Source organism: Anabas testudineus, chromosome 4 (genome assembly GCF_900324465.2).
Source record: "Anabas testudineus chromosome 4, fAnaTes1.2, whole genome shotgun sequence".
Taxonomy (NCBI): Eukaryota; Metazoa; Chordata; class Actinopteri; order Anabantiformes; family Anabantidae; genus Anabas; species Anabas testudineus.
The window spans coordinates 6057323-6081885 of NC_046613.1; the positions used below are offsets into that span (position 1 = coordinate 6057323).

Sequence of the window (24563 nt, forward strand, 5' to 3'; positions counted from 1 at the left end):
ATTGTTACAATTACAAATTCATGTTCTATAAGTGTACAAGTGTTTTTGTTTGTTTGTCTGTTTGCCACCAACATTAGAGTTTTCAGAAGTGTTTAATGACCGTGTAATGTTTCTTGACGGTGTTTCAGGCGTTTTGTGAGCTGAAACCTGACTGAATATTGGGAGTGACGTCTAACATTGACAGCATGGAAAAACTGTGGGTGGGGGAAACACCAGGGTTCAGGGCTGTGATTGTGAGTCATGTAATGGTCACTGCACACTACTCTTTTACACCGTGACTGCTTGTGAAACGTTTACACCACAGTGTTCAGAATGGGGTAGTGTTTCATTTATTGGTCATTTGTTTTTGACAATTTACACCGTTTAATACCCGAATTATCCAAACATGACTTTTTTTTTAGGTTTTATTATTTATTATGTGCTACTTGTGCTACAGTGCCTGGTAACTACAACTTGTGTGCTTATTTGTGTGCTAAATAAATACACCACTCTGCTATTATACGCTGGTGGAGGCGCCATCGCGTTACTTCTTTAAATTGCAGCGTTTCGTTTATTGAAGATGCTGTGCCTGGTGGAGTTTCAGCGACTACACTGCCACACAGTTTTTATGTTTGTTCTGGATTTAACTGAAAATCTTTGGTGCTTTTTTAACATTTAAGAGAATAACACGAGAAATGAATAGTAGACGGGAGATTAGGGGAAGATGGATAACTAGAGCAATTTCTGGAATCCCAAATTACAGACCAAGTAGTGCAGACGCTGATTGGATAAAATGAGCAAACCTTTACCTGATTGGCTGTGAGTGCCAAGAGCACAAGCGCCGATTGGCTTACTGAACTGCCAGCGCCTGCTCCAGCCCGTGTCGCTGCTCTGCCTGTTTGTTGCTCTCAGTGCAACACTATCTTTGGCATAAATTACATGCGTGTAAGCATACACTACATTCGTGAAAAAAATGGCAGCTGACGAATAGAGAAAAGTGGATCTTCAGTCGAAAAAGAACGGCGCTTGTAAGTTTGTTCTTCGTGATAAATAATCTAGAGTTTCGGAAGAAGATTGGATGAAGCTACATGACCCTGGTTATGTGGAATTCTCTTTGATAATATGGAAAAAACTGCTCTCAGAGGGTTAACGATAACGCTAAGGTTAGCCAACCTAGTTATTAGCCAGCAGCGGTAGCTAGCAAATCAAGCAGTCCCCGTTGTCAACATGGGGCCCAGACTATTACCTGGAGCCGTATAACGTTAATGTTACACATTATATACCGCTCCCCGGGGCAAAAATGTAGCATTTAAAATAGCAATCACTGTTTTATCTCACAAGTACATTATACTTATCTCGGCATTTAGCTAGCTAACTAGCTAGTAACATCCAAGTTAACATTAAAAGGCTGATGTGACATAACAGCCAGCTAATGGTTAACGCTGATAGGTAGGTTAATGTTTGAGGTGGGGAGAAAAACATTGGAAAGTATACTAAAATGTTTCTCAACATAAGGTAACATATTCCTTAAGTTATTACGCTGGGTATTGTAGGTAATAAACAAAGTTCCGGAGCGTAACGTTACGTTAATATTAAAACGGCAACGTTAGCTTCGTTATAATAGTCCGGCTAATTCCACCGTCAACGTTAATGAGTTGGCCTGTGTTTTCACGGTACACGGGGATTTCAATTGAATACACGTAGTCCTGGTTTCTTCGTTTTACACCAGAGGAGTTGCTGTTTTAGTAAAAATCCAATTCGCATGTGTCTTGCTACCCTTGTTGTTTATGTGGCATATTAGAAATTCACAGAAAGCTGGAAATGCGGAGGGAATGTACACAGCGTTAGATACTGTGTCATTGGGCTGCCCCACTACACCACGGGCCTACGGGTCATGAAAGTGTTGAACCTGGTGAAAAACCACCCTGTTACAGCTTTCCTGTCTCAGTGGGAGTGTCCATTACTGGAATGCCTAACTATTGCACGACATTAGTTGTTGTTACTGGTGCTAAGATACCACGCTAGTGATCAATAGAAGATAATCAGCTGGGAGAGGAACTAATTGATCACACAAGTTGTTCATCGAGACGATTTTTTTTTCTAGCATTTTAAATTTGTGGATTATCTGTCTTTCTGTGTTTACATTGTTATGAAAGCAAAATCGTTGGGTTTTGGACTGTTTATCAGACTAAACAAGCAAGATAAGAGGTCATTTTTTAATAGGCATTTTTGTCAGGATTTAGATTAATAGGTGAGAATAATCAAGAGATCCATTGACAATGAAAATAATCATTGCAGTTATAAGCCTAGCATGTACTGTACCTAACCTGAATGTATCCCAGCAGGTTTACTTCAAACATAAGATATTACCTCTGGCTGCTACAGTATATTCTTTAAAAATACTTCTGATTTTGGAACCACTCTCAGTGTCATTAAACTTTTGGTATTGCATTTGTCATGCTTACATCTTATTGAAATATTTCTAACATTAATATTTGTAGGGCAAATCTACACGGCCACAAAGGCATACTGGATTAACATCCTGCACCTTGATAATCATCAAAGTCTCACAGTTGGTCATCATTCACCATGGGAAAAACTCAGCTAAAAGGTACGGACAAAATTTATTAGAAATGTATTAATGCACTTCCTTCCTGTTTATTGAGGCTTTACACACCCACATGTTTTCAGTTACTCTTTTTTTTTTTTTTTGACATTTGCCCAGGTACATTCTGACACAATCTATAGTGATTTGCAGTGTTCAGACTGTTGTTTATTAAATTTATCAAGTTTAAATGTTATCACAATGTAATTGTAAAGGTTTGTTTATAAAAAATATTATTACTTGTTCAAAAATATATTTTACTTCTATTTTGTTTGGCCACTGTGTTTTCATAGATGTATACAATAGTTTTATAATGTGTATCATTTTTAGATCAGAAAGATAAAAAAGAGAAACCAGGAAGAACAGTTTCACCGACTGGTACAAACCCTACAACAACAAAAGGTAAACGTTTTGTTTGATTATGATTCACAAGTGTTATTCCTTTAGGTTAATTTTTGTGGTTATTAGATAATCAGAAGAGCTGCATAGTTGTTTATGATACTGTTACATTGAAATGACTTTGGAACAGACCCATTGTAGCAGACACCCACATTTTGCAGCTGTTCAACATTTGCTATGTGCACTTTATCTCTGGTTCATATTATCTCTTAGATTTTCTAAGTCTTTTTAAAAAGGTAACACTGGTATTATACTTAAGAAAAAACATGATCATGAGAACATAGAAATCAATCATCTGGCTATTACTGATGGAGTAAAGACAGGCTTCAAATGGAACCAGGACTTTTCACAATTCGTGTACTGGTTGCAGGAGATGTTGTGGCACACTGCTGTGTGTTAATAGGATATTATGTAACTGTTTGTAAACAAGACAACTTTTACTACTGTCGTTTTATACAGCTAAACATTTTCAATGATTTGTTTTTTAGATGCTTTCAACTGGGAAGAATATCTGAAAGAAACATCATCTACACCAGCTCCACCAAACTGTTTTCGTCAGGTATGTCCGCTTAGATTTTTAATGGGCAATTTTCTTGTATGAAAAATATAGTAAGGGATTGGAGATGAATTTGGCAGATTTTAAACCGTGAATATCTATTTATCTTTTTTATTTTCTTTTAGAAACTCTGCTTTGTACACCCATTCTTTTCCAAACTGAAATTGGTTGTTCAGAGCAATTCAGAGAAGTTTCAAACTGATACCCCAGTTGTTCTTTTAACTCTGTCTTGTAAATACTGATGCCTCAGGGGTAGCCGCTGTTCTGTGAGTTGGTACCAATAGCCAATTTGTCTCACCACTCAAAAGTTGTGTATACATGAATTTAAATGCAACCTCAGCCTCCCTGACTCATGTCATGAATTACTTAGTTGATTTAATAATGATTTTATAGTGTATTTTTACAATACCAGCTCCTGTGACACTGACTTAATGTCTGCAGGCCAGAGTCCCACCCTCTAATGACTTCAAGGTGGGAATGAAGCTTGAAGCCCATGACCCACGCAATTCCACCTCAGTTTGTATTGCCACAGTTATGGGTATAACTGGGGTTCGTCTGCGTCTCCGTCTGGACGGAAGTGACAACAGCAATGACTTCTGGAGACTGGTCGACTCATCTGATATCCAGCCTATTGGCACATGTGAGAAGAATGGAGACATGCTGCAGCCCCCTTTGGGTGAGAAAGTCAGGGGATGATGGATAGAAGCACAGTGTTCATGTCATTTACAGCAATTTCCAGATGATAATAGAAAATGCTTTTATTGCTTAGCTGTGATTTCTGCTTAGGGCTTAGTTGTCTACAGAGACAGGGTTATAAAAGTTAGCAACAATAGAAGAGGAACTAATAAATTACTACAATTAGAAAGAAAATAAATATTTGTATCTCTTTGAGTTAGTAACAATTCAGAAGTGAATAGCATAATGGTCCAGTGAAAAACTACACAGTAGTATATAGATCACTGCAGTCCAGCAGGCATTGTATTTATCTGACAAAAGATAGTAATAACATCTAAAAAAAGGTTTTCCTTTTTTATAAAAATTACCCAAAATGAGACACAACGTGTAATGATAAATTATGTCCTCCGACTGAGCTAATCTCATTTTTGTTTTCAATTGCTCTGCTTCAGGATTCCGGATGAACGCATCTTCATGGCCCATGTTTCTGCTAAGAACCTTAAATGGAGCAGAGATGGCACCAACAACAGCCTTTAAAAAGGTATTTTGCATCAGAAAGATTAAACATTTTATATAAACTGTATGACACTTTCATATTGGCAATGTGTACATTTAAAAGTTGTTGCAATGAACATATGGGACTCGTTTTCAGGAGCCTCCGACTCCTCCGCAGAACAGCTTTAAGCCAGGCTTGAAGCTGGAGGCTGTGGACAAGAAGAACCCATACCTCATCTGCCCTGCCACCATTGGAGAAGTGAAGGGCGACGAGGTCTTCATCATGTTTGACGGGTGGCGGGGTGCGTTTGATTACTGGTGCAAGTACGACTCCCGAGACATCTTCCCCGTGGGCTGGTGTTCCCTCACAAAGCACAGCCTCCAGCCACCAGGCAACAGTGGTGAGTGTTACCCTGTAGGTGGCAGCACAAGTGTGCACATACAGTGGGTTTGAGACTGATACTGTTTTTTTGTAATCAGTGCTTTCTTCACACTCATTTAGTTGCGGTGGCTCCCACACAGCCAGTGAGTTGCACCCACAGCTAGAACAATGTAAACACGATTAGCATTAATCATCTGGTCTTGTTGCTTTTTCTTAGTCTGACAGAGTAAAATATACAAAACGTAATCTTTAACAGGTGCTGGACAGGCTCTTTTGATGTACATGTTGTCTAATAACACATATTTGTGAATGGAAAGGTTTCTGTATCTGTATAAAGGTGACAACATAGGTTCTCATTACATATGCATGTGTGGTAGTTGTGGTTTTACACTGCAACTGGATTGGTGTGAGTGAATTTGGTACAGTAGTTCTCTAACAGCCAGCATCTTAAACAAAGATAGCAAGTGTTACTGGAATCACTAAACAATACATGATGGAAATCAACCATCTATGAGTTTAAATCAGGGAAATACAGACAGAGGGCACAGATGCAGGTTTTAGAAACTGGTATTTCTTTGTAAGTAAAACTTACTAAGACCTTTTCTACATTGTGTCTTTCTGCACAAATTGGCCACTCTAAATAGGTACTGATTTATTACATCCACAGACCTCACAGTGGCAGCACTGCAAAAAGAGGTTGGGTTGCTAAGTTAGATGTTTTACATGTTGTTTTCAACGTGGTCTTCTTGACAGACTACAGAGTCTGTATGAAACAGGATTGTCACAAGCACTGAGCCAGCAGCTGTAGGAGAGACATACCGTGTCTTGCTTGTGAAACTGTGCAGATACTCAGTGGAGTCCTGTTGGTGTGTTTGTGTGTCTCTGTGTTTGGGTGGGATGGAACAGACAGAATTACAAGTGGGAGTGGAGGGATGAAGAAAAGAGGATTTATGTCCTTCACATCATACCTGTTTACATGGAAAAATATGTTTACATAAAAGCTGCTCAGCCCAGGCTCTGACATTTGCTGAGCCACGTTTGTGTAAAAGAGTCCGGGTGGAAATAATAAGATTGTCAACCACAAAACACATGACAAGCTGTGAAAACAGCTGCTGCTGCACTCCTACATTAGTTTTCTTTTTAAATGCACATTCACCTACTTATTTATGAGCTCTGCTAGGTATGAAGGGGATGAAAAGTAATGCACACACACACACACACACACACACACAGACACACACACACCCCAGCAACCTTTTCTCTCTGTTCCTCTTCCTTTTATTACTGATCAGTCTGCGTACTCCAGCTCCTCTATTGGTGCGGGCTGTGGTTTGAGCTTATGCTGCATTATTTGGCTCTGTACTGCATGTGTGGGAATCCTAAGACCATACAGAAACATAAAAAGAAGTTGCTGAGTAAAAGGACTGTTGCTTTGTGTGGGGATATGTTTTAGGACAGTGATTTACACTTTTACCCTGCTTCTGTTGACAAAACATGTTTATTTGTAGAGAGAACGAGCATCTACAGTGCACACGAACCTGGGTGTGGTCTTTACTTCTGGAGTTCTATTCATTTACTTTTCAGTGTCAATAATATGTTAACTAGCAATAGAGTATAATTCATTACAGGTAGACAGTGTTATGCTTCTTTATATTACTATGTATGTCTACAGCAGTTGCTGTTGTACTAGGGCTGCAATACTACTGAGTTTGTTCTAAACAGTCAGTTAAATGCATGATCATGCAGCATATAAAATATAAAAAATGAGTAATTGGAACGGTTTGACATAAACTGGGGCATTTCCCCTGTTATTTCCAGTAATGAGATGCCGCTGTCCAAACCCAGCTTGGAACCAGACCATCTCTTTACTTTGACTCTGATCCCAACCACTGTGTTGGTCACTGGGTCAAGAGATAATGACACACAATTTGTCTCTTGTAATTAGCCAGGAATATTCATTTTTATAATCCTCCCTTGTACGTCAAGACTTATTTTTACATTCATCTCTTATTCATTATGATTCATAACATCATATCCAGACTTTGTATTTATGTCAAGGACACATGTTCATGTACTCCATTTATGCTGTTGTTACAGTTACCCTGCCAAAAAACCTACAGATTCTCCCAGCGTCACCCTCCAAGCCCAGCAGGCGTTCCATGCAGTCCCCCTACAGACTCCCCAACCCTCTACCTCCTTTGCCTGTCAGGAAGGGGGTAAGAGGCCGTCGGCCTAAGAGTGAGACCCTTGCTTTGCTTAAAGCTGTGGCAGAAGCAGCAGCTGCCCAAAATGGAACAGTACCTGAAAACACCCAGCTTGTACCTCGGCCCCACAAAAAGAGAGGCCCTAAACCAGGAAGCAAGGTGGGACCCTGCTCAAACTCGCACTGCAGCATTTTTTAAAACATCCCGTAAATCCCTTATGTTAAACTTGTGTGAAAACGAACTTGTGTTTTTCAGAGAAAGTCAAAGATGCTCCAGAGCCCAGCACAACTGCCCAGCATCCAGGTTCCACAAGAAAGTCCTCCTAGCCTCAACTCTGTGGTTTCAACAGGTAAGCATTAATTATCTTCTGCCTCCCATAATTAGCTTGTGTATTTTCTTCGCTGAATTAAAGCTGTCATTAGGCTGTCTAATGTGTTCACTCTCTTTCCTGTGTTGTTTCAGTGTGTGTGTACGTGAACAAACATGGAAACTGCGGTCCCCACCTGGACAGGAAGCAGATGCAGCATCTGCCAGACCACTTTGGCCCGGGTCCAGTGAACGCTGTGCTCCAGCAGGTGGTCCAGTCATGTATAGACTGTGCATACCAGCCTAAAGTCCTCCTCAGTGCTCTGCAGACTCACTCAGGAGGAGGAGAGGTTGTCCGAGGTAGCAAAACATAAGCAATACAACTCTTTGGAAGTTTCAGTTTCACAAGATCAGTGTTGCTATTAACAATCAGAATTTACATGTTCTAATTATTGTTCAACAAGTGAACAGCACTGTTGTTCCCCAGTATAGAATGTAGTGTGAAGTGCACATCGAGTCATGATTAGAGAACTGTGGACCAAGCATTTATTTTCCTTGGCAAAAGCAAAATGACTACAAATGGTACATTTATAATTTTAGGTCAACATGTGCAAAACACTTGAACAAGTAATAAAAAAACTGCACTACTTACAATGGTGGTATCCTGCATATTTAGGATATACAGTAGTACTGGTATCCCATCCAGCTACATTGGGACTGTCAGTAAAAGCATAAAATAAATACAGCACATCCACTTTAATGCTGAGTTTGAGTGCAGTGTATTTAATGAGAAAAGATTCAACTGCGAGGCTCAAACTTGGAATCGAATTGGAAGAATCGACATTGGATTGGTTCAAAAAGTTGTTATTAATCTAAAAATGCTTTGTTTAATTTAAGAAAATAATAAAAACCTGTTTCATCCTTCATACCAGTGAGAACCGATGGTGGAGTTTGTGTGGTCAAACTACCTTCAGCCTCCAGTGCTTCCTTTGTGCTACGCTTCTTGGAGACTATGTGTCATCACCTGCAATGTGACAACCTCTTCAGCAGCCAACCGTTCAGCCACTACACCGCTTATGACAGGTCCAAGTCAGGTAAGTGATACATAGAAGATAGAATACATATCTCGCTCTGCTGATCACAACATCATCTGTTAACAATCATGTGTTCTTTGTTTCTGTGTTGCAGTGAAAGAAGAGGTGTTAGATGCTCCATCTCTGGTTCGGGGTAGTAAACGGAGTCTCTCTGGAGTCTCCCCACCGTACGCAGCTCCTCTGTCTCCTAAACATTTACGTACTGAAGCCCACCCTTCAGAAGGTACAACTCACTTGGCATGTTTTCATGCTTATTCTCTTGTTATTTTCATTTTGTGATCATATTGATTCATGGTTGGAACACATTTTAAGACTTGTTATTCTTTGCTAGAAACTTTTAAGTGCTCATTCCTATATCCTTAGTTTGGTCTCAGTGGATCATTTCCTTTTTGCTGCTTCTAATTTTAACACATTTGCTCTGAGGTATTATTTGCCTCACACTTCATATCCCGAAATGCAATAATTGTTTATTCAGCTTCTCACCCAGCCTTAGTGAGCCTAAAATGTGGACAGCTTATCTCCTAATCAGATAAACAAAACTAAATATATATATATATATATATATATATATAACGTGACACTGCTGTAGTGAGTCAAGTGATGGAGTATTTCTCTCTTAGCTCCAGCTCCAGGCACATAGTTATGTGTGTTCACATTAGAATTGTTTGCACTATTTTTGGGCACGTTTATGCGAGCAAAACAAACAGTTTGCTTCATTAATTCTGAAGTTGGAAAATTGCACATGAGATAAATAAATTGTGGTAAGCTGATAAAAAATGAAGCCCAGCTGTTTGTTTTATTTGCAGAAATATGCACAACGATGTGAAAAACAAATGAGACCATTTGGACGTTAATAAGGTGCTGACATAATATCCCCTTGCCTAAAACGTTATATTTAAATGTATTCTTGAATATTCAGTAGTATTCTCTGGAGAAGTCAGACATCAGTACATCTCCTACATCATATTTTCTTTTAATCACACGCAGAAACTCAGATACTGGCCGTACTTGAACGTTCTATTTATGGCTACTTTCATGTGATACAAATAGCACTTAAACGATATGTTAATGTCTTTTGTTTTCATCTCTCCAGCAGAGACCCTGCCCCACGAGGAGAACGGCCTAATAAAGGAGCAGCGCTACATGGACTCGGCCTCCAACTCCATAACCCCTCGACCACAAACTGTGCGGAGCTCCTCCGAGTACCACTCACAGGCCAGCAGCCACTACCATCATGGGAACAGCACGCCCATGCGCCGAATCTCTTCTAACCCGGCAGAGCTCAGCTCCTCTCAGCCTCTCAGACGAGTTGAAGGTACAGAAAGAATCTATAGAAGTAGCTGTATAATAATAATACTCACTCTTGCCTCCCGTGCTCAGTGTGTCTGCTCTGCTTTGGCAGCAGCCAGCTCCACCACGGGACCTGAGGCTCTAGCATCTGACCGAGAGAGTCTGCAGCTGCCCAGTAAGAACCCCTCCTCTTGGTCGATTGAAGAGGTGATGCAGTTTGTGAGGGATGCTGACCCCACAGCATTAGCTCCACATGCTGAACTATTCAGAAAACATGTAAGTTAAATAAAACCTTTTTTTTTTCCTTGTGAATATTATTAGCTTTGGCAGCTGTAGATCATTTCTCTCTCTCTACAGGTTTTCTTTAAATAACAAGTCCCATTATTTGTTTGCACAGGAGATTGATGGAAAAGCTCTAATGTTACTACGGAGCGACATGATCATGAAGTACATGGGTCTAAAGCTGGGGCCAGCACTGAAGCTATGCCACCACATAGAAAGGCTGAAACAAGGAAAACTGTAACCAGGGCAGCGCTGTCCCTGGCAGACCCGTGAGCAATAAGCCCCAGAAGAGCCAGCGTTGGGACACTGACTCATGGGGCACGCAGGGGCTACATGTTACTCTAGACTCCACCACGAGGGACTAAATAGATGTTGAACTTCATCCTGACTTCCAGAGTGGAGACAGTGTGCCATGCAGTGCTGACACGTTACCTCATCCCCTCATCAGTGAACAACAAGCTGTTCAAGTCTAACAGACACAATTGACTTTACAAAATCCCAAAGGAAAATAATCCCTGTAGTGTTTACATTGCATAGCACATGTGCACACGTGGACCGTTTTTTTACAGATATGAAACCTTTTGATCCTGGTTTTGGATCCCCAAAGATGGAGAATGTTTCTTCTTATATAATGTTCTTATTAATGTTGAATTTCCAGTTAATAAGGAAGGCTTGGTATACTGAAAAAGAAAAAAAAATCAGGTGTTCTTCCCCATGCTCTATGGATGCTCTCTGGTCTGTGCTGTTGTAATTGCTGTTTTCACTTGTCACATGTATGCCTAAACTCTGAGTACATCTGCCTGCCCCAAGAATGCTGACTTCATTGCATTCCACTTCATTCACACGATGCTAGGCCGACGTTTTAATTTGCCTCAATATTGTCTGCATCATGCTAGGGATCATGTCGCATTTTGACATTTTGAACAGAACCTCACCTTTTCCACGAGTGTCCTGCAGGATCATGACCTGCTGTGGGGCACGATGTATTATTGTGTCTTAGCGGGCGCTACAACACGTTGCCTCTTACTGGTCACCAATGCAGTAATCAGTGTCAAATCATTTGTATCCCTTGCTCTCAGAAGTTATGGGTGTATGTATTTCAGTAGACAGATTGTTAAGGAAGAGCAAATCCGACATTTCTAAGGGCTTCACGTGTTTTGTTTTGATGTAAAAAAATTTCTTTGAGTCATAGTCATGTAAGCTTGTTGGTCTGCAACCTCAGTGTTGTCACTTTTGACCGTTACAATCACTGTTAGCAATGAAAACAGATGTGTACAGTTTTATGGGTTTAACCATGAATATCAGCGACAGAATGTACATTTTGTAGAAACTTTTAATATTTTAAGGAAATCATATACCTAAGTTAGAAATGTGAAGGTAAAGGGGATGGGGTGAATATTTCACAATGGATTCCATTCTGCTTTTAATACTGAATGCAGCACTTTTAGTTCTGAGACTCCCAGTATTAGACGCTGCCTTGCTTTATCTATAACATTTCTCAGGTTTATGTGGTCTTTGTTAGTACAAGCTTTTGTAGCATACGTTTATAATATACTCAACAGATTCTCCCTGTTTATTTCCTTCCTCAACTTTAAGACTTGTGCCATATGTTATTCAACACAAGATCGAAGTGCTGTTGACTTCCCTTTATTTTATTTTTTTGTTGCATATTCTACTTGAAAAATATGTGTTGCAAAAAGTCACTTGTCCATTATGTCACACCAGATAAACAATATGTGTTTATGATGTTGTGTATTTTCTTTTTTTATAAATCTGCCAAAACAAAAGGTCGTGCATGTGTTCTTACTGATTACAACACATTAGTGGCATCAGTCTATCAGATTTTTGTTCTTAAATTCCACCTCTTGAGCGTGAGAACTAATCCAGGCCCGCTTGTGCTTAAAGACTATAACTGTCACAACAGTATGAAAACACTTTGGGGATTCTGAGAAATGATTCTGATTGGTCACATATGTATGCTGTATCCAAAAAAATTGTCTTTTAAACTCTGATCAGAGCAGTGAAGACAATCTGATGGAGATTATTTTGTCCAACTGTGCTTAATCAAACCTTTTGAAAAGATGAAAACTTATTATATTTCCTTATGCAAACTGCTCAGTTGAGATGTGACGCGAGATTACAAACTAGTTTCATCAAGAAAGCACTCTCCCTTCAAATAAAAAAGGATTTCCTTTAAGCAAAAGACAGACATTTTAGACTGGACATCTTTTGGTTGACATCCATGTAATAAAAAAAGAAATAACACATACATTACACATAAGTAAAGAAGTGAGTGGCAGCACAGTTCAACACTGTCTTCACTGACATCTTTATTAAAACAACACTTTTCAGAAGCAAAAGGTGCTTCAGGAGACTGAGTTACAAAGGAAGCAGTCTTTTTTTTATATTCAGTCACACTTTCTCTCCTAACTAACCATCCAGTATATGTACAGACTGTATAAATAAAAGCTGGACGATGAATAAATTAAGGTGAAATCCTGTACAGGCAAAGTGATCAGTTCCAACTACTAAACGTCTGCTGAATGCGCTGCAGACATGAATCTAAGTAAGTTGTACTGGGCGTGTTGAAGTACATCGGTATAAATAAAGATGGTAAAAAGTAGAGCTTTAGGTATTTTCTGTCCGTCCTCTGTTCAACCAGTCTGCCTATGGCTGTTTTTAGTTCTTGGCCTATAATTCACAGATTTTCATATAAGAGGCAATGTAAGGATTTCATTAGTCATTATCAAGGACAGGTAGGACACCCTGTAACTGTTCCAACTAAACTATGACAAAGTGCACTCAACAGGATAAATAAACGCACACACAACAATACTCTCACATGCACAACCCATCACACCCACAGGAGAGAAAATACAAGGCTCCACGAAACAACACAAAATGACACCAAACTGCTTCAAATGAATGTTTACACCGATGTGTTTGAAAGAGGAGGGAGGAGGGGAATGCCCACGACTCATTCTAATAATCACACATTATTTCTCGCCCCCTTCAACTTCATCTTCCCTTCACATTTTAAAGGAGGATTTATTTATTAATGGAAACAGCAGGGGGTTATAGTGTTTTCCTCACTTTCTGTGAGGCCAACTCAGCCAAGAATAGCGCTCTTTAGAAATACTTCAGTTATACTTGGACAGGGCTGTAGAAAGTTGTTTGAATGTTAAAACGATAAGAAATCCCCCTTTTTCCCTGATGTTAAACACAATACAAATGTCTTTTGTTGTGACTGATGGCTGCTGCCAACATTCGTTTTAATGAAGCTGTGGCATCGGCCGTGCCAAGTCATTATTAGCTTGTCATGCTCAACCCCTACGATCCGGCGAGCTACTGAGGACTATGGGAATGTCCATTTTAACAGTCTCAATCACATCCTGCCTGTACGTGCTGCTGTGCCCCGAACAGTGAGGAGCTCAACTATCATCTTATTTAGGGATTCAGTGCACTTAAAGAAAAAATACATGTGGAAACAAACCATGGACCTAAAATGGAAAAATAAAAGCCACTTGTCTTCTGTAATTAGAAAGTCAAGAAAATGTTCCTCAGCATCTCCGATTTATAAAGACAATCTCCAAAGCCACATGGAGAGCCCATTAAGCTGCCATACACAAAAAAAACATCTCTGGTTTAGTGTAACACTGCGGAGTAGTGCATTAGAAAAAGCGCTTGAGAAAGCTCCAATGGAAAACATTTCTACTTCTGTGTCACCCTGTCCGACTTTTACGAGCCTCAGATTTAGCAATGTTCTGAGCTAAACTCTGCGCTTTGATTGGAAATATAAGTGTATGAGTTTGATTACATTATGTCCCCACATGTGTTTTATGTTACTCACTCCGGAGGGATTACCAGAGAGCGGTCCAGCAAGTAGCCCCCTCCCCTGTGCACTCTCACTTCCTGGGAAGCAGCGCTGCAAGTCTCTGTTTCTTAATGGGAAGGAAGTGGATCTCCTGCGAGCTGACCTTCTTCAGTTTGATAGCTCTGTTTTTAGGGACCTTTTTGAGAGGGTCGTTGGGGTCGTGCTGCTCCCCCTGGGACGCCGACGGCACTCTGTACAGCTGCTGCAGAGACGTCCCCTGGCTGCCGTCCCGTTTGATGGAGAAGTTCTTGGTGGAGACTCCTGAGAGGCCTTTGATCTTGCCGCAGAGGATGGCAGGGATAGCGTCCTTCACAGAGACAATGACCTTGGCCGTCTGTGAGGTGCTGACTATTTCCAGGTTTCCGGCTCTGCTGAGAGACGCCTCCTGACCCAGAGAGCTAGACCCACCAGCACTGCTGTCAACCACCCACTTGTGCTGTCGGCTAAACTCCAGTGAAGCCAGACTGCCCAGGAGTTTGGAATCTAAACTCTGAGTGCACTCAACACCTAGAGACAAAGAAGCAGCACTAGCATCTTGACCTGACTGAAAAGCTAATTCTCTGTTGCGTCCTGGTGAGCCGCTGGAGCTACATGACTGAACACACTTTTTCCTCACACCAGGCACTGACAAGTCAAGCACACTGTCCTGCTGTGGGTTGGGGTATTCCTGTTTTGGTTGAACTGGACATGCCCTGACGGAAAGGTCTAAAGCCTGTCCTTCATCTAGAGGAAGCGAGGATGGGGACACATTTTGTGGCTGGAACAGTGGCGTGCATCTGCTTGAAGACAAAGAAGGAGAGGTAGTATCTTTTGGAGAAGTCTGAGTGCTCTTACTCACACTGCAAACTGGTTTTGGCATGTTCCCCTTTGAGTCCTCAGTCTGAGGGACAGGGATGGGGAATGGGCAGAGGGACGGGCAGAGGCACTGGCAGAGGGATGATGACCGGGTAGGGGACTAGAAGTGTGGCAGGGGGCACTAATGGGGCCAGAGGGGAAGTGTAGGGCGGTGTGAGGTGAGGGAGAGGGAAGAAGGTCGAACCTGGCGACTGACAGGTCGATGAACCCGCTTGAGAAGGGAAGAGGTCCTGCAAGATGGCTGCAAAAGCTGGATTCTGCAGAAGCGAGAGCAGGTTAGCATCCTGAGCTTGTCCTGCTGACTTCTGGTCCACAGCAGGAGGTAAACCAAACGTCAAAGGATTCTGACATAAGACGTTGCTCTGGAGCGGTAACTGAGGACAGTTAGTAGTCTGAGGAATCACAGAGGGGCTCATGTGCTGGATGACCTGCTGATCCAGGACCAGGGGGAGTGATACCGGGCTTTGGCTTGTTATCAGATAAGGTGCTGCTCCCATTTGGCCGAGCTGAGGCCCGGCTGCTCCGGCCATCTGGAGGTGAATGGGCAGCATCAGTGGGCTCTCCCCCAGACACACTGGGTGCAGTACAGTTGTGGCTACTTTGAGCGCCACACCTCCCGGAGTTTCAGTGGTGGGACTCACCACTGACGGCACAGAAGGCTCTCCTTTGTTCAGCCCTGACGTGTCATCACAGGAAACAGCAGGAACGAGTGGCGTTACACCATCTTCCACTTTGCTGCTGATTTCTCCTCCTCCTCCCACCTCAGCACTGCGCACATCAGTCTGGGGTTGAGTAATGGTGACAGACACATCATCACTACCCTCCATAATTCAGCTTGAAGGGTCAATCAGATCTTTATCAAGTGCTAGTGACAGGTCTCATCCATAATTCCTCTGGGCAGCCCTGAAACACAGGAAAACAGAATGTTTAATGCCCCACGTCGTCTCCAGTACAGCTCAGGATATTTCTAATACAGAAAAACTAGGTATGTTATTTTACACGTAACATAACAAACAGTTATAATCATTTTTATAATTACTAGACAAATTCTCTCCAGTGGCTTATTATTGCACTAAAAGACGATAAATTATCTTTTACTCTCTAGTGTGGTTATAGCTTCAAAAGTGCTGGTCCTATATTTCCCACAATGCAACAGAAAACAAATTTGTCAGGTCTCCCCTGTCTGGAAAACAACATTTTATAACCACCACTTGCACAAATTGTCGTCTTAACACCCAATGACTCTGATGACATCACTGTGACATCATGAAGGTCATTTTCTCAGACAGAGCCACAGCGCAGATTATAAAACACGTTTTCATGTCCTCAGAGGAACTTCCCTGTAAACTGATATTAACATGTACATTTGGTGGAGTGACTCTTTAAATAATCCATATTTACCCAGTGTCAGTAGATTGTCCAGGATGAAAAATTAATTCTGCAATTAAAGTGCATTATTGGCTGCTACTATTGATATCCATCATGTATCACCACAGCCGAGCAACAGCAAAGGCATTGGAAAACAGTACCGGAAGCTGGCAATATGTATACTCCACAGTCTAGTCCGGCCGAGCAGCTAAGCAGAAACTAAGATGTCTTTTTTGGAACATGTTGAATTGGCTCATTATCATTATCATCATTAGTATTAATACAAACAAAGTTGCTTCATCTACAACAGATAATTGAACAATTTCTATTTCCCAAGGTAACATATGCCAGTTAAAGTATCATATTACAATTAGTCAATAACTCTCTTAAAACAGCCGTTTGGATAATGAACACCTTCTGTTTCAAGCTAGTAGGTAAAAATCTGCTGCTTGTCTTTGTCTTAAGTGATAATAAGCTAATGCAATTTGAGGAAAATGAAGTATATTTTGCAGGCCTGAATGAAACCAACCAAGACAAAACCACATTCATGTGATTCTTGTCTTATCATTGATTTTACACAACCAGTCATACTGAGGAGTAACAGACTACATTATGGTGCTTGTGTTTTCCTGATTACAGGCATACTATAAGCTGTTCTTTTGCATATGGCTATCAATCCATTCCTCCCCTCCTCCACACGGTGCCTGTGGTTTAGGACTTCAGCTGAAAAGGTTAAGCCCGGGATAATAAGCCACATAAAGCTGTTCAATTGCAAGGACGCTGTAGCTACAACTACAGACAGGGTTACACAGGAAGAGATGTAGCTGGTAACTGGTCGACCATCCATCCATGTACCTAGCCACCTTGTCATCCTAGACCACTATCCCAGTAGCTGTTAGTTTATCTTTATAAACCCTCTGTGTGTTTCTTTCCTCTTCACTACATGACACCTCCGCACAACACATGTCCTGCCTATACTGGCTGTCAACTCTCATCCAACCAAAAGTGATAAAAACGCCCCTTGGGTGCCCACATGCATCCAATGTCAGCAGAATCAATTATTCATATTGACCCGAGCACTAAAAGATAAATACGTTCAAGTCTTGGGAATGGGGGAAACTTCCAATAACCTAAAACAAAGTACGGCGTAGCTTCTAAGTGTAAAACTCAATTAAATGTGCACATGCAGTTCCAATTTTCTAGCAAAAGCATGACACTTTTTTTTTTCCCTGTGCAGCCTTCATGTGGTGTTGGGTTACCTCAGCGAGTAGCGTGAGGAGCCCTCTATCCCCCCAGGCTGTTTTATATTGTAGCATAGATGAGACATCGTAATGGGGCTCTGATGGATTACACGGAGGATTTTACAACCAGACGAGCGGCTGATAACCTTGTTGCTGTTTCGCATGTGGGAAAGCTCTGGGAAGTGCATGCATCTTGATAATACAAAACCATGAACCCCGTGAAAATGCGTAAGTCTTTATGGCTCGAAGCTTCTGTGCTTCTTTTCCCAACAATGTGTGGAGTTGTTGAGAATTTAGGAGTTCAAAGAGGAAGATCCCAGTCCTCTGAGTGAAGAGGCTGCAGATCATGGTTGTCTATCCGCATGTGATGGACTTACTGTATGCACCACACATGCTGCTTTGTCCTCAAGTCCCAGTCATGGGATCTTGGACCAGATGAAAGTACTTAGTAGTACTATTATCGTTAGTACCTCAAATTTTTTCTATTCCTTTCTCTAAAAAATGGAAAATTGGATCTAGTGTCCTATATTAAGACTGTGAATAGGAAATTTGGATCTATTCTACTTTTCCACCATTTTGATGCATCCGTCTTACTCACAGGAAGTTTGACGCAAGACATTTCCTGCTTGATAACACGGTCATGAGGTCTGTGACATGATAAAGCCTCGCTGTCCAATCTGAAAGAGGTCTTTCTTGTTGTCACAGACTGTAATGGTTTAACCCTTCGTGTCCCAACGTGAGGAAATACACTACATGATAAACTCGAGTGAGGATGAAAAAACATTTTGTGCATCAGTTTCATATTTTTTGAGAGGAAATAAAAATAGTACAATGGGCTATGTCTCTGAGCCTGCAGATCAGGTGACCTGATGTTAGGCAGTAATCACAGCCAGGGTGACATGTAGTTGGTCAACCCCACCCCCCTACCTCCTCCTGCCAGCAAGCACAGCAGTTCACAGCTCACTGCTTCACCTCCTCCTCAACTGAATCATGTGAGTACAATGTCAAACTCTGCAGAAGGAAGTTAAACCAGAAAAATCTAGAGTTAGCCAAAGTACACAGAGACCATGTCCATCTCTGTTTTTTTCCTGTTCCATTATCTGACTGTGACACTATCTGTGACTCCTCTTTGTCTCTGTGTTATCACAGACAGGGAAGGTCAAAGAACCTCCTTGATTTTTGCACATGTGCCACAAGTCAGTGAAACCCACGTGTTTATATTAAAGCCGACCTAACTGTATATAATCCACGTCTTTGTGGCCAAACAGAAAAGATGAACTGCTACCAGCTCCTCCGGCTATATCTAACACCTCTTTAACAGCCTGAATGCATCAGAATAAAGCTGTTCTCGTGCACACGTTCAGGCAACAGGGTCTGAGGACTGCAAGAAGTGAATCCGAGTTAAACTTATCACATCCTACATGTAGAAATCCACATGGTGGCAGAGTCTAGATTACACTGTTAAAAATAAAGCCAGTGTAATGCAGTTTCTACTATAGATGAGCTAATGTGAGAAACACGCAACACAAACAAACCTGTAATCTCGTCACCGAGCGAGTGTGTCCGGCACATCATCTGTAAGACGTTTGTGTTCACTAGCCAGTAACAGCTAATTGAGTAAATAGGCAAGAAGAGACCTAAGAGTGAGCCAAATGAAATCCCTCCCCTGTCCCCGTTACTGTAATGATTTCCACATTTCCTTGCCTCATTGATGGAATGTACGCCATACTAAGTCAATAGCTGAGACAAAACAGCAACGCCTTAACTTTAACTGCATTAAACTGCGCTGCAGTCCAAATACATTACACAGACTGCTCTCCTTCCTCACTCCTTCCTGGTTAAGGCTTTGATTTAGAGTTTAAACCAGAGGGAACAAAGCACCAGGGATGGATGGAACATGGCTGATGATCTAAAGGTCATCGCCCTCAACACCCCTCCCGCTCCAATAGCCAATTACATCTAATTAGAGAGACACACAGGAGCCTCATCATGAGCTCCACATCCTTGATCTGATGCATGCTGCTCTGACATCAGTGGCGATTATCTTTTATTCAGGCAGCTATGCCTCCAGCTGATCTCCTATGTGCCACAGTAATAGTCAAATTTGATGAATAATTTACCATTTCTAATTAATATAATGGGAATAGTCCCTGCTCAAACAGTGAGGATATTTAACCACTCTCTCTCTCTCTTCATACTCAGGGCTTACACCATAAAGTCAAGTACTGTTTAGTTAATAGATGTTTGCAGAAAGCAGACTGAATAGAGCTGTTTAGACACAGGATCCATACGATACTCGCACTTGCGAGACATTTATCCCATTGTTAAAACGGTTTAAAGAGCAGTTCCGTCACTGGATGTGACAGATCACCAGTATAAGCAAATGTCCAGGCTGTTAAAGCCGAGGCTGTTACAACAAGCCCTGAGGGGGGACACAGCGGGTTCAGCTGAGGCTGTTCTCCCGATTTCTCCACCGGCGACATGTCTATTTCCCCACAGACATCGCTCCCGTCCTCCCAGACAGACGGATCTGCGCCATGGAGAGCGGGGAGGCTGCGCGCCGTGTGTGCGCACGTCTCCACGCACCGCACGGCAGTAACGTGCCATGAAGACAGCAAGAAAAAAAAAAGAAGAGAGAGAGACAGAGAGAGAGACAGAGACAGAGACACGGCTCCTCGTCTCAGTCATGACCTGCTCCCTCTGAACTTTCCCCTCAGCTGGACGAGATTTCAAACGAGCTAGCGACGGCGGACTGTGACGCTAATTCACGACGCGAGCTAGCTGCGCACACTGGCTTTAAACTGAGCCAATAAAAATAAAACAAACAAACAAACACCACACGTTTGAACGCGTTATCCACCGAGACTCCGCCACTAGATGAATCATTCCTAATTAATCCACATTTACATGTTAAAACAATAAAACGTTAGCGTTCAGACTACGCACAAATCCTTGAGCCTTGGCTCACCCTGCCTCATCTGCTTTAATGTAATTCTTCCATTAAAAAAAAAATCCAATTTGGCCGCAAACGGCAGCGTTTACTCACCTTTCAAGCAGACGAAGGCATCAGCAGCCCTCCAACCCCGCACCGTCTCTGAATTATCAGTGAACCAAAGCCGTAATACTTGGAAATAAATAGATAACGCTGCTATTTATCTCTCCTTATTGCGGTGCCGTCGTAGCGACTCCAGACTGAAGCTGCGCACGCAGCATCGTCAGCGGGTCCTCCCCCTCCTCCCCCTCCTCCTCACACAGGGACAGATGGAAAAAAAAGACAAACACAGACATTAAACGACTTAATGATGACAAAAAGTAAAAACATCAGCAACACACAACAACAACAACAACAACAACAACAGCTTCTCTTCCGTGCTCTGTGGGCCAAGTGCGTAAAATCAAAAGAATCTCAATGAGGTTTGGTTGAAGACAGTTGTTACTTTTGTTCTCATTGTAGAGAAATCTAAATATAATAGATACAACTTTCATTATATGATTTTAATTTCTAGTGTAAACTAAAATCCTTTAACATAGAAGCCATATGTCAAGAAGTTTCTACCGGCTAGTTCATGATCAGATTGCATTATATGAAGAATAAAATAATGGACCAAATTTCACAATTCATTATTATTGTTATTATTGCTATTCCATTATTATATCATATTTAATCAGCTGCAATATATTATATTTCAAGATCCTCAGTATTTCATTAGATCCTCAGTATTCATATTGGTGTGCATGGTATGGAGCAGTCTCACATATTCTAACTAAACAGTTTTCCCTAAGTGACAAAAATAATCCTAACCACATACACCATAAATTATATAGTAATATAATGTAATGTGTGATCTCTGACTGCTGGAAAGCATTTAGGTAATATTTCATTCTTATATTTTAAACATTATCCTGTAGTATTCAAAGACTATCAGCCTAGTGGCTGTCTGAGGACAGGCACGGAGGAGAATGGGGTTTGGCAGCTGTGGATGAGAGTCTGGTATGGACAGGCCTGGGTGAGCAGAATCCCCCGGGTCTCCATATCAGTCCCAGCCAGCCTCAGGCTCCGCCTGTGGGCCCCAGGGACCCAGTGCCTCTCATTGTGCCGCAGGGAGGTTGTTTAATGCACTATAATGAGCCTCACAATATACCCTGGTGGCATGGTGGTTACTTTGGTGTGGTTACCTCCTCAGTGCCCCTGCCCCCACTCTGTCTACCCTAGACAAAGTGGTACAGTATAATGGCGCTATGGTAGAACGTATTGATAGGAAATAAAATAATCAGAAAGAAACTTCAACTAGTTAGTTTATTTAGTTCTATGTAATTTTCTAACTGTAAAAAAACATAACACATAACAGAAACCAGCAGAGAGTGGGGTTTTCTGTCATTAGATAATTATGTCAGCTCTTTTAAACAAACATTTGTACTTGGTAAACCATCCATTTTTGTTTCATTGCTCTCCAATAGTTCTCCAACAAACCGGATGTAAAAACAACATCAAAAATGCTGGATGATTATAAATGGGAATGATACAGGACATTTATCCTTCACCAACACTCAAGACACAAGAAACCTTGATGTTAATTAATTTGATAAATTATGTATCAGGTTCCACAAAATTGAATTATGTCAGCTGAAAGGAAACAAGGTAAAAGTTGTTTGTTGACAGCATATTTGCCTTCAACAGACATAAAAAATAGACTTTCTGATTACTACTCTCCCACCTGCTCTGTAATTTCTCTACAGCCTCTTAAATGTGCAGTTAACCAGCAGTAACAAGCTGTGTGCAGGGTTTTTACTCGCCTTTCTCCCCATTATTCATAATCAGTTATGTAGCTCGGACATCAGTTTTTAAGGCCTTAACAATATCTGCTGTAGTGTCTTTGAACCCAGAGAGCAAATAAGTGCACAAAGCTTGCTGTACAGCATAAAGACACCAACAAAGCTTGTCGGACACGTCATTCTGGTACAGTCTAGGCGCTCGAAAGTGGACCATAAATCATCACATTTCCATTTTAGTCTTCATTTGAGCACATTACACACATACTATACACACTATTGTCACGTTTTTGCATGAGAACAAAACCACTTGATTTCCACACCACCTACCCCTCATGCCAAGTCACCCTGTCTCCGATGTTAATTGAGGTCAGGGTTCACGGTCACTGTGCCCTTTGATGGGTACCCATTTGGGTTACACAACAGTTCAGGCCTTTGTTTACCTTTTTTTTCTTCTCTTACAATCTCAGCTCAGTTGACATGTCATGTACTAAGTGAGAACAAGGCGTTTTTGTCTGTCACAGGCCCCATTTGACATTAGTCAGAGCAACAAAGACAACTCACACTGACTTTGATGTTGGAGCATGAACACGAAACTGACACAACACATGCAGACATTACATGAGTATACGTACACGGAAGAGTTGTTGTATAGAGGGGACTTTATTCTGATTTGTTCTGTAAAAAGTTCCCAGCTGTGTTAGTTTTCTGGCCAGAACACGAAGAGGCCTAATTCAAATTCACACTCAATTTGCATTAAATGACCCAGCGGACATTCTCCTGTGGATTCAGCTATAGAACAGCCTCTAGTGTTCAGTCTGAATAAGGGGCACTGTGTCAATTACGGCGGTGAGGGCCCACAGCCCATTCTGCTATATCACAAGACACACGTTACAGTCGGACTCTGCATCAGCATAACAACATCAGAAGGATCGACACGCAGAGAGAAGAACATTCAACTCTGAGGTGGTCATTGTCTGGTTATGATTTTCAAAGCGCTTTGGAAGATTTAATTTGTCACCTCTGCTGAGAAATGTGAATACACTTGATGTGGATATACTCTTTTTTTTCTAAATTAAAATTGTTTTCGTGTAACAAATGGCGCCACCTACAGGCCTGGAGACAAAGCTGACATTGCAGCTCAGCTCAGTGATAACTGCTGCCCTTGATTGTTTCTGTGACTGAATACTGAGCTCCTGTCGTGACAATTTTTTTTAATGATAAAAAGCCAAATATATATATATATACATGACATTTTACTATTGTAGTTTTTAAGGTGGAATTTTATGTAGTCTTGGGTAAACTCTGAACATTTAAACTCACTACTACAGCTGTGAAATAACTGTAACAAAAATGGAAATACTAAAGTACCAGAAGTATTCAAAAATACAAGAAATATAGAAAAATAAGACCTTTACAGTTAAATAGTACGACTCAAAACTCTACAAAATACTTATTTTAATCCAGTACAACAATGTGCAGGTGGTTAAATTATTTAATGCAGGGGTTCTGGACTTGCCAGATTGTTTCATATGCAAATGGGAGAATTTGTTTATCCAGGTTCAGTTCATTGATCTCAGACAGAGAGATGAAGGAAGACATGATTGATGATACTGGCGTGTTCTTTCCTTTGTAATGGCGTCTACCAAGCTGTAATACAAAGAAAAAAAATTCTAAAATGGCTTCACTGTAAAATTAAAGAACAGTTACTTCATTAATGAGTCAGTGTAATAGCTCTTAGTGTGCAGATGCTGACAAATTAATATTCTCCCTGTGCTGCTAAATTTCAATTTGCTCAACTTGCTCAACTTGCTCAACGTGAAGACCTCCATCCTACACCTGGATATTAATAGTAATAACAGTAATAATGATATACTTTATTGATCCCTTTGGGGAAATTGTGGTCGCACAGCTGCATTCTTCTGAGAAAACCACATTTAAAACCTCTCACTAACTGAGGAAGCCAATCAGGATATATAAAAAAAAAAAACTTACACTAATCAAATACTGTAATCTGGAAAACTCATTCATCTCAGCATATTATACGATCCAGGCTTTAGGACTATTTCTAAGCTACACACGGTCCTTCAAGAGTTAAGTGGGGTGAACATTATCTCAAATAAAAGTGGCCCCTTCCTCTCCCAGGAGGAATGGGAAAACTTCAATCCTATATAGTGGAAACGAACCA

General features: G+C 41.2%; 2 protein-coding genes across 4 annotated transcripts; one reads left to right on the plus strand and one right to left on the minus strand.

Moving 5' to 3' along the window:
• The first annotated feature begins 919 nt into the window (after positions 1 to 919).
• Positions 920 to 12010, plus strand: LOC113152387 (sex comb on midleg-like protein 2). Of its 3 annotated transcripts, none has more exons than XM_026345610.1 (15): positions 920 to 1007; positions 2481 to 2590; positions 2915 to 2986; positions 3472 to 3542; positions 3981 to 4215; positions 4667 to 4755; positions 4867 to 5110; positions 7189 to 7454; positions 7551 to 7644; positions 7758 to 7961; positions 8534 to 8695; positions 8790 to 8918; positions 9789 to 10010; positions 10098 to 10261; positions 10383 to 12010. In XM_026345610.1, the coding sequence occupies exons 2-15, from the start codon at positions 2569 to 2571 to the stop codon at positions 10506 to 10508; spliced, it is 2100 nt and encodes a 699-aa protein (XP_026201395.1). In that variant the 5' UTR covers positions 920 to 1007; positions 2481 to 2568; the 3' UTR covers positions 10509 to 12010. The 3 variants fall into 3 exon arrangements, with proteins under 3 accessions (XP_026201395.1, XP_026201396.1, XP_026201397.1); XM_026345611.1 differs by having other exon boundaries at positions 10101 to 10261; XM_026345612.1 differs by having other exon boundaries at positions 9792 to 10010.
• Positions 12011 to 13486: 1476 nt separating this feature from the next.
• On the minus strand, positions 13487 to 20797 carry LOC113152388 (retinoic acid-induced protein 2). The gene is given in 3 exon segments (XM_026345613.1): positions 13487 to 15039; positions 15041 to 15899; positions 20652 to 20797. Coding segments are annotated over 2 exon segments (1650 nt in total). The 5' UTR covers positions 15824 to 15899; positions 20652 to 20797; the 3' UTR covers positions 13487 to 14172.
• Between the last annotated feature and the right edge of the window lie 3766 nt (positions 20798 to 24563).

Coding starts and splice junctions, on each gene's coding strand:
- LOC113152387 (XM_026345610.1), top strand. CDS start 2,569: ATGGGAAAAACTCAGCTAAAAG. Junction 8,696..8,789: donor TTATGACAGGTCCAAGTCAG/GTAAGTGATACA, acceptor TCTGTGTTGCAG/TGAAAGAAGAGGTGTTAGAT. Junction 8,919..9,788: donor TGAAGCCCACCCTTCAGAAG/GTACAACTCACT, acceptor TCATCTCTCCAG/CAGAGACCCTGCCCCACGAG.